The sequence below is a fragment of the Notothenia coriiceps genome, unplaced genomic scaffold, assembly GCF_000735185.1.
Source record: "Notothenia coriiceps isolate Sejong01 unplaced genomic scaffold, NC01 NC01_scaffold00026424, whole genome shotgun sequence".
NCBI classification, from domain to species: domain Eukaryota; kingdom Metazoa; phylum Chordata; class Actinopteri; order Perciformes; family Nototheniidae; genus Notothenia; species Notothenia coriiceps.
Genome location: NW_011359125.1, coordinates 451,999 through 462,376, shown reverse-complemented (window position 1 = coordinate 462,376; position 10,378 = coordinate 451,999). Strand labels below are relative to the sequence as shown.

The window sequence follows — 10,378 nt, the reverse complement described above, 5'->3', positions numbered from 1 at the left end:
AGTTCAGTGTCTACCTCTTCCTTCCGCACCTCGTAAGTTGAGTCCTCCCTCTAACTCTAGGTCAGTGTAGAATTCACTCATAGGGATTTTTTGTAAAACTATTTACTGTTCCTTAATTCGGGAGAGTCATATTGAAGGGGAACATCCAATAAACGATTATATAGATGCCTACAATGTCCTTGTAATTGTTTTACGGTCCTTCAATAAACATCAAAATCTACACGGAATTTCGAAACACTAACGATTATTTCACCTAATATCAAAGTGGCTTTTAGTTTTGCCCTATAAAAACGATTATGAGGATGGTGTTTTGTAGACTGGCGACTTTTCATGAAATTAAACAAAAGTTTTGTTTCTGATTGTCAAAGGAGTAGTTTTGTTGGGAGACGAAAGAGGAGTCCGTGGGGTTGTAAACGCCGAAGGTGTTTAATAAAGATACTGTAGTCTGGTCCCACAAGACCACGAACTCATGCGGGTGCACCACTTTACATGTGTTCCTCGCGATGTCTCTACACCTTTATAACTACTGGTCGCCGTGACGCTGTCATTCTGTACTACACGAAGAATTTCCGTAAAATAAACGCCGACCAATAACAAATCAGTCACTTTGGATGCAAACCTTAAAGAATTAGAGGAAAGTTAGGAACGACACGACACAAGTATTCTCTCAAACTGGCTAGATGTTAAATTAAAAAAAATAGAACTTTTTTATTCATAAGAATTTCAAGAATAACAGTGATAATTGCATTGTGAGAAGATGTAAAGAATCATGTACCTCCTCTATAGCTCCGTGCCGTCGACAAACATACACGGCTACTTTCCCTTTCACTAAGTAGCCTATAGTTCGGTCTCTTAGACGAAGACCCCGAAGAGCACCTCTCGAACTTTTAACGGCTAAAACCTACCAGGCAGGGTAGCGGGGAAGAGATTCCACTCCTAGGTCATATTTCAAGATGCACAAATGTCTCGACCCAGGAGTTATGATTACCACGTGCTACGAACAACGACGAAAAAGAATCAGTGAAGAACAAAAATTTTAGGAGGTCCCGCAGCATTGTTACACGCCCTGGAGACCCTGATGGAGGGCAGGTCTCTACTGAACTCGCCGTTTAGTGTCACTCTTCCACCTGGACACCACGCAGCCCCAGGGAAGACGCATGCTTCGACGCCAGCCCTGGGTGGAAAACTTGACCGTCGGTAAGTCTTTGCATGTTTCTTAAATGCTTCCAACCACAACCTTTTTATACTTACAACTCCAATTCAGAAAGATCCTTCGCAAAACTATCATTTGTAGGCCGTCTTTACATAAATTGGTAAACCTTTAATTGAAATCTAACAAGGGAGATATAGTTCCCCCAGTTATATTCATGTGTCGGACCCGGTTATAATTTCTTTACCATGATCAGCTCCCGGGCTTGAACCAAGTTACAAAATAACTTTACTTCAATAACGTGTATAATTTGACCCTTGATTGCTTCGAATTTAATAACGTATTTTATTATTAATTGTAGTCAACGTAAGTTACGTCGAAAAGTGTCCAGTAAGAATACTAATGTAACAAAGGTGTCCGTTGTTGTCGAATTTTTTTGTTTAAAGGAGTTTCTTTGTTTTGAGTCCTACGACAGTGCCACGACGGCCTGCAGCGACTTCAACCTCGCAAGGTAGACATTTCCAAATTTGTCCTTTCCCCAGAGGTCGACCGATGTCAAAGTCATTGATGGAGATTTTCCTTTGAAAGTAAAAAAGATGGATATTTATACTCATTTTAACCACTTTGATTTGGGAAAGCATTACAAAAAACACAACTGGCAACAAAAACGTGATGTTCTTAAGGGTTATACGTACTTTGCGACAGCACTGGAGGATGAGCCAACACACTGTCGCCCTGGGCCTGAAATGATAATACAATTAAAACTGGAAAATGTCTTATGGTTTTTGAATGTTATTTATTGAAGAGGCAGGTAATGTTACCTGTAATGGCATTTTTGTCAATCTCTGCTCGTGGTTTCACCTGAACGCGCTGTGGGCCTGCCACCATGCTTGGGGTTGCGAACTGTTATACAGAAGCAAACACAAATAATAAGAAACCCATTGTTAAAATGTTGTTCCAGCCAATAATAGTTTCTGATTTATTTTGATACCAATATTGGCATGATAAATGGTCAGTTGTAGTTCAATTTATTAAATATTGCTTGATCCCAGCGGGAAATATATATGTATATATTTAGTTTGACATCTTACCGGTCTTGTGAAACCCCTGGGCTCATCATTTTCCTTATTCTGTAAAGAAATAAATACAGCAATCACATTAATTTACCATACAATTGAACTTAATGCATATTTTCTTGTCATTCAGACTCTAAACTGGGGTGAAAGTTCAAACCTATATGCTGGAAGACTCCGAATTGTTAACAGATTACTTTTTAACGGTGCACTTTAAAATGTCCCTTTTTAACTATTTTCCCCACGTCGTACTTAATAGTGAACCTCATTTGATCACAAACTATTTTGTGCTCAAATTAAAGATGTGTACAGTTGGATATACACTTTAGAGTCAGACAATCTGTACTAGTGCAGTGGATTGTGTGTTTTTTGTATTATAGTGTACATTTTCAGCAACACGTTGGAGAAGATGTGCCGTTTGATATTGATGCACGGTTTTACTACGTTGTATAAGGATAACAAAGGCGCATTTATTGTCAAATATATTCTAACACCAGATGATTGCCATATTCCTAGTCACTGCATGCATTATTTAAATAGCTACAGGTGTTTCCTGTGGATTCCGTATGTAGGCTACGTTTAAATGTTAACGTAGAAGTTTGTTTTTTTCAAAATGAGAAAGGTCCAGTAGGCCATTGTTAGGCTACGGTACGCTAACGTTGGCTCCCTGGTCTGAGGTTGGGTGTAATGCAGGGACTATGTAACCTACTAATCCGGTTCATTTGGATTAAACCACAGTTGCTATTGTAAATAATATCCACGTACGTTATATACGGCTTTTAACAGAATATAACGTGGCGTAATGATAAATTAGCTTAAGCTAACTTATTTAGCAAAAACCTGTTGCCTTTTACACCTTTCAGAATTGGCGCGTATTGCGAATCTTTTGTTGCCCTAATCTAGTACAAGGTCTTATTTCTCTATCAAAGATTTAAAAAAAATAGATTTACCTGCATTGTAGAGAAGGATGAACGTATAAACGTTTCAGTAAAGAAACCCCAGAGTTACTATTTTGAACTACCTCCGCCGCCAACGTTTTAAAACTGTCTTGCACGCACCTGATTGGCCGGATTTGTTGCATGTGATTGGTTTACAATGACGTCAGTAAGACGTCGACCCGCCCTACTAATCCATGGATGGATGTATAGTTCCCTACCTATTTATAGAGGAGTGTCCTATCTTCTCGGTACATTACTTTTGTTTTCTTCATAAGCTTGGCACCTTATATAAACAGTTTATGGCCTGGCCACATGAACCTAACCTAATCATATTCATATGTAATACAACTGAATAAATGTGTGATATATCAATATATTTGATCACATTACACGTTTTTTTTCCCTAATATGCATAAATGTCAGTCTATCAAGCAAAACTTAGATCTTTTATGGAATTTGTAGTATATGGTGCAATTAGAAGAAGAAAAAAAAGACAAATGATACAAAATATGTATTTGTTCAAAATAGTTTTATTCAGAACAATTCCTAATATGTATTCTACAGAGTGATAAAATGAAAATGGTTGGTATCAATGCATCACAATTAATTTCAAAGACATACATCTTCCATGTTTTCCACTATTGAATAGGCAATGGTTTTCCCAATAATACATTAATGGTTTTCAATAACACATCAAACAGACATTAACAATTACCATTTCTTATTTCTACAAATAAAATTGAAACAGAATTGGGACTTGTTAAAGACTTATTTAAATATCCCTTGCTGTTTTGTTGTCAAACCAAAACCAAACACCTGCTTGTATCAGATGTTGATGTTTTTTCTGATTGTATACATTGTGAAGCGAAGGAACAGGAAACAGGTGCCAGCGGTATGCTCCTGTTATACGCCTGCTTGTGGCTTCACCCTCTAGCTGTGACAGTTTCATATTGTGTTATTTTAGTGTGACTTTAAAGAGTACATATGAATAACCTTGAAGACAGTCTTCTTATTTCATACATCAAGAGCTTCTCATTTCGTTTTCCATAATGGTTTTTATAACGTACTTCACAATATGTATCACCATAAAAAAAAAAGTAAGCTTTTATTCAAGTTTGAAGAACAATGTTTGGAAAATATTCTGTTAAAACCAAATAGATATGTATGGATGTTAAACAAATTATGGCCCTGAATCATATTAAACATTTTGCTTACCAAGAAACCAACCATTTTTTATTTGCAAAGTTGAAATCAGATTTTACTCCTCTTGCTTTCGAGGTTGACAGATTATTAAAAGGTGGCAAAACAGTCTTAAAAGCCTGGACAAGTAGACCAGTTGGTGGACTTTCTTCAGTATAGTTTACTTCAATTTCATCAGTATTACACAGTAAATGTTTTGACAGCGATCATTTTTAAAATGTATAAATTAAAAGATCTGATTGCGATATCTGGAACCTGCTTTACTTCATTTGTGATATCTTGTCGTATCATATATATACGCATTACACAACAATACAAACTGAAGTTGTTTGTTGTATTTATAACGCTACATAAAATGACATATGCTTTTGTAAAAGGGAACTGTATCTCTATTTGCTACTGCCTGTATAATGAAGTAGTAGAGATTTAGTCTGGATTAATCTGAACAGAGCAGTTGGTGAAAACTACAGTGCATGATGGCAGCAGGGCAGCCAGTGAGCGACGCAAACTGGGTATGGGATCGTTTGCATCTAGTGTCCTGTTCTCATCATTGTTGTTATCTCCACCTGCTGCTTCATCATTGTCCTGCTCTTCTCCTCCTCCACCACCACCCTCTCCCTCCACTACAGGTGGACACTGTGGAGGCTGGAAGATCACGTCCAAAAACTCCAGCCGGCGGAGTCCACGGAGCATCCTGCAGCTCCGCACTATCTGCATCTTGCTGAGCGTGCAGGCCCACAGGCACAGACACTTCAGGTCCTTCAGACGGCTGGCGCAGAGCAGGCCCGGCCCCACCTCCTTACCCCCTAGACTCAGCTCCTCCAGGCCAAGCCATCCTGCCCCCAGCCCGAGGGAGGCCATCTGTAACTGGTAGCCTTGCCGCCCAGTGATGCCTATTTCTAGAAACTTGAGTCTGGAGAGGCCTTCCACACCACAGACGCCCTCCTTGGCAGCACTGCTCCTGAGCCCGTTTGCTGTTACACGAAAGGTGTCGCGCAGCTCCAAGCGCCTGAGCCTCTCCCATGTTGTCAGACTCTGCAGATGCTGGTCTGTGAAAGAGGGCACGTTGTTGAGGACTAACGTATCAATGCCAATCCCTGATGGAGAGGTTTGCCCTTTTCCTTTCTGATCCCTTCTTTTCTGTTGAGCACCAACACTGGATGTGGCTTCTGGTGTTTCTTGGGAACTAGCAGGGGAAGTCTGGTTGAAAAATTCTCGCGGCAGCTCACAGCCACGCAGCTCCAGGATCTGCAAAGATGGAGGGAGGAGCTGGCAACTGGGGAGGCCTCGCAGGTCTGCGTGCAGAAGATAGAGCTTACTCAGGCGAGGGCACTTCGTGGACAAAGCTTTTAGCCAGGACTCAGACAGAAAGGTTCCCCCTCGGGCAGAAAGAAGCAAACCACGCAACCGCAGGCACCGTAGACCACAACCCAGGTACTGACGCAGCAGGAGCCAGAGTATGCGGGATGTTACCTAGCACACAATGGACAGTCCATGTATGTGTTGAGTGGGGGGGAAGGGAGGCAAAAGAGACAGTTTCAGTCAATATTGCACAGACACAGAACCTGTATGAACAGTATTTTCTTCAAGAGAAAACTGAACATTTTTATTTTATTTTAGCATTACCTAATGAGGCATAAGAAAGTAAAGGTGAACACATATTTCTGAGTCATGTCCGGACACGAAGCCTCTGATAGAGGTTGCTGTTTCTTCTTTGTCTTTTGTTTTGTTTTTTACAGACGTTCAACACTTTAATATACGTTTCTCAATGACACCAAGTCTCTTGACATGGTTGTTAGATTTCAAAGACAGAGAGTAGAGCCTTTTCTTCATAACTATTTGGTGAAGTGTTATAGGTACAGTACATGTGATTATAATGTATAAGAAATTGTACCTTTTTAGAGGCCACTTGCTAAGATTGCTTATACTTGTTTATTTATGTGTATTTCTATTGTGACAAGTATGTAGAAAGAACCACTGCCATACACCACAGCCCAAGATAATTTGCAATATACGTGCTTAAATTGGTCTTTAAAATAAAAATACGTAAGAGAACAAACAAACTCAACAATAGAGACTCGAATATGATAAGGTGCCATAAAACAAGAGACGTCATTCATGACTACATGTTTGTTTCATTAATGACATGGCTATGTTCCCTACATAAATGTAACACCACACTATGAAAGGATTAATGGAGAGAAAAAAGGTGAAGCCACATCGCCGGTAACACTCTTACCCCTTTCCATGTAGTCAGATCCACAAGTCTCCACAGTCTTTGGTCTTTAACGAGACGTTTCCATCTCTTACACACTCTAAGAAACACCGTAAAAAAACAACAAATAACTTCATCATGTGACATAAATGAGTCACAACAAAAGACACAGTTTTCTTTCCCAAGACGAATAACTGGTTAAAACAGATGTCAGCAAAGTTAAATGTATCTTACCTCCCGGCTCTGACAACCTCTCGTACGCTCAAAAACGACAAGACATCAATTAAGATATTTTCCGGGAAATAGTCCAGGTTACAGGCTTTATATTCATCCATTTTGTAAACAAAACTATTAAAGCCTTGAACACGGACTGGTATCCCAGCGCACACAGGATGTGCTATCTAAGCTAGTCCCCCGGAAACATGTCCCTCCCTCCGCGGAAGGACCGAGCAGCAGTTAGCCTGCAATATCTTGGACTTCTTTATGTGAAAAACACAGAAACACAGCTTGTCTCAGATCACATCAGCCTATATTTATGTGAAACTGTGTAATAGGACAGTAACTATGTGGAACAGCTTGTTTGACAAGATTATGATCTTTTTGATAACTTAAAAGACACAATCTCGCAGACAATACAAAGTAAAATACATGTATTCAAAACTTACAAATAGATAAGGAGGATTTATATACTAAATGATATAAATACGGTGGAGGAAAGTAACTAAGTACATTTAGTTCAATGTTGTACTAGTGCGAAAGTACTAGAAATAAAGTAAAAAAATTAAAACCGATGCGGACACTTCCTGCAACACTGCCACCTAACGGTTGTTGACGTGAAGAGCGCACTGCGCCTGCGCGGATTACCGGACAAGATGGCGACCAGCAATGGTGGAGGAATGGAAGTGGATGGGGCAGGCGAGTATTTCTCACTTATCGCAACATTTCTGCCTGATATTAACACAAACACCATAGCATATGTCCTACATGTGTGTTATGGGTGTGTGTAAGTGTTGATTTAGTGATGTTTAAGGTGGTAGTTGGCTAGCTTGCTGACATAAGCGGGCTAACGTACACGGCTCTGCTATAAAGCTGTCAACAAATGCATCACTTTGTGGTGTTTCAATCCGTATTTTCATATATTTTCTTGCTTTATTACTCGAGTTAGCGTCAGGAATATAAACATAAGTCAGTCCGCTCAGGTAGGATTGATGTAAAACATACTGACTAGTCATAACAACAACCCAATCTCTATTTAAGGCTGTTCCGCTGTCCATGTGATGAATGGGCCTATCTAGCTTTCAGTAAATGTATATCACATATTTGTATTGAACCATAGAAGACTATACATACAGTTTATTATTGTGTTAATACTCATTTAAATTAAGTTCATGTGCAAACATTCAGAGATATAAAAAAGATAATATCAAATGTATAGTAAGTATTTTGAGATTGGAACAGTAATATTTAAAAAAACGTTTTATTTGAGGGGGCCTTTCGCCATACCTAAGGTCTCCGTACAGTTCAATACATGCTCAAAAAGATTAAAACATGATGAGAAAACATAGGACAAACATTCATAATGATCAAATTATGGAACTTTTTTACAAATAAATGATCAAATAAATCTATAGACCAATTCTGAGAAAAACTAAAGCTCTAAATCTGAGAATAGGAACATGATTTGTGTAATGCAGTCTAAAGACCTATTCATTGTCCTTTTTTAACCCCCAAATCAATGAAAATATGTGATAGTATTGAATATTGCATTGACAAAATAACTCGCAATAAATCAACAATTATTAAAGTCTACGTAGCCCTGGCTCCCTGCTGGTTTTATTAAACGTTTAAAGTCTTATAATGTTGAAATGTAATGTATCTATCTGTGTATTAAGCTAGTACTGGCCTAAACACCATTACCACATAAATGATTGTTATAATCGATTGGATTCAAACACACATCAATGAATGGAGTTTGCAAAAATTCTATTCATCTATTTCAGCTACTGTATGTCCTGATATATATGTATGTGTTTTGTTTTCTGATTGTCTGATCAATCCTCTAAAAGCTGTCAGTAAATGACTGAAAAATGTGACGTTGTAAATGAGCTTGTTTTGTAATTTTGAAGTAGATGTTAAAGCTCCTCTTGTTGTGTCTCTGTTGGACTGTAGCCAGCCCCAGTGTTATGGCTGCAGGCGTCACCGGCAGCGTGTCTGTGGCCTTACACCCTCTGGTGATCCTCAACATATCCGACCACTGGATACGCATCCGCTCTCAAGAGGGACGTCCAATGCAGGGTATGTAAGACAGCTCTATTGAAAGAGAGATGGCACGTCAACAGTCATTTAATGCACGAGTTAATGTTGTATTTCCCGTTCAGTTATTGGCGCCATGATCGGGAAGCAGGAGGGGAGAAACATCGAGGTGATGAACTCCTTTGAGTTGCTGTCCGTCACCATAGATGATCGGGTACACATTGACAAGGAGTACTACTACACCAAGGAGGAACAATGTACGTAGATTGTGTCTGAATGACAAAAAAACTACTCTTTTTTTTTATTTTTTATTCTCCTTTCATTATTTTAAGAAATGTAGTAAAGCCATGTCTTTTGTCTTGGCATAAGATCTCGTAAAAATGTCATTAAAAAAGCATACTAGTAGTGCATAGTAGCTTTATCAAAGGACTGCAAATGATATTCACTCATTGAAAAATGTCTACGGTGCTTATTACAGAAGTTCTCGTGCTTGCTGTAGTTCTTATTTTATATTTCATTTTGTCTCTCAGTCAAACAGGTCTTTAAAGAGATGGAGTTTTTGGGCTGGTACACCACAGGCGGACCCCCCGACGCATCAGACATCCACATTCACAAGCAGGTACGCAAAAGTGGCGATATGTACATCAATGTTGTTGTTGGTAATACATAGTCATCTGTCCAAGGGTAAATACTATTTGATGTAAGATTCATCCAAACTTAATGGCTATATCGAGTGTGACAAATTCCTTTTTGGGTTTCTGCTCTCAAAATTAAATATCTAATTCAGTGTTTCCCTCCAGACCAGGGCTGAGAGGGGGGTGCTTGAATTTTGAATCGAGCCGTCTCTTATAGATACTGTCTCTTTATGTTAGTGAGCCGGATCATTTGGCTCGGCTCTCTTAAAGCGCCGGCTGTTTCGGCTTCCAAACAGCTCTTCATGTTACAGGGGTAGACATTAAGGGTAAAATGCCACTTGCCCTCCGGGCCGGTGGAGTTGTATTATCACTGGCCCCACCATTGTAACCACTGGCCCCACCATGTAACCACTGGCCCGGAGCATTCGTCCAAAAACAATCGACTAATAATGAAGAACAATGAACACATTTGTTGCAATAGTAATTTATGCACTAACTACATTACTACTTGTACTACAACATTTGAATCATCAGTTCTTCCTCATTTTCCTCAATTGTTCATATTTGGTTTATTAAAATAATGATATTGTGGTCATTGTTCAAAAATGTCTGCTATTATTATGAGTATTATTATTAGTATAATGCGCTTTCTGTCTTCCTGTCATTATCAGGAGTTAGACATGTAATGGCTATGTATTAGATTAGATTAGAACCTTCATTCTCCTAAACTGCTGGGACATTTCCCTATAGCCAATACCTTTTATATTTTCTACTCTTCACTTACTTGTCAGCATAGGTCGGCATTGATGTACAGAGCCGACAGAAGACCTTGNACCATGATTACAAATGGTGAAATACAATGTAAAATTACCGAAAAAATACCAGCTCACTAAAACACAACCGCTCAAACCAAC

The 10,378-nt window shown here is 39.1% G+C and overlaps 3 protein-coding genes and 1 long non-coding RNA gene across 5 annotated transcripts in view; 2 read left to right on the top strand and 2 right to left on the bottom strand.

Moving 5' to 3' along the window:
• The window catches only part of usp49 (ubiquitin specific peptidase 49), a 19,923-nt gene that overhangs the window by 7,640 nt on the left and 1,905 nt on the right, over positions 1-10,378 (top strand). The gene's annotated exons all lie outside the window — the stretch shown is intronic.
• On the bottom strand, positions 1,845-3,279 carry LOC104957021 (uncharacterized). Its single transcript, XR_799620.1, has 4 exons — positions 3,174-3,279; positions 2,242-2,280; positions 1,972-2,053; positions 1,845-1,891 (listed from the first exon to the last, which is right to left on the bottom strand). It is a non-coding gene; the product is annotated as an uncharacterized lncRNA (long non-coding RNA).
• Positions 3,803-6,978, bottom strand: LOC104957022 (F-box/LRR-repeat protein 12). Its single transcript, XM_010784619.1, has 3 exons — positions 6,811-6,978; positions 6,601-6,676; positions 3,803-5,834 (listed from the first exon to the last, which is right to left on the bottom strand). The coding sequence occupies exons 1-3, from the start codon at positions 6,909-6,911 to the stop codon at positions 4,788-4,790; spliced, it is 1,224 nt and encodes a 407-aa protein (XP_010782921.1). The 5' UTR covers positions 6,912-6,978; the 3' UTR covers positions 3,803-4,787.
• The window catches only part of cops6 (COP9 signalosome subunit 6), a 9,217-nt gene continuing 6,185 nt past the window's right edge, over positions 7,347-10,378 (top strand). Inside the window, exons 1-4 of the mRNA XM_010784622.1 lie at positions 7,347-7,491; positions 8,746-8,871; positions 8,955-9,086; positions 9,360-9,448. Coding sequence (XP_010782924.1) covers positions 7,449-7,491; positions 8,746-8,871; positions 8,955-9,086; positions 9,360-9,448 — 390 coding nt within the window. The 5' untranslated portion in view covers positions 7,347-7,448. The remainder of the gene's footprint in view (positions 7,492-8,745; positions 8,872-8,954; positions 9,087-9,359; positions 9,449-10,378) is intronic.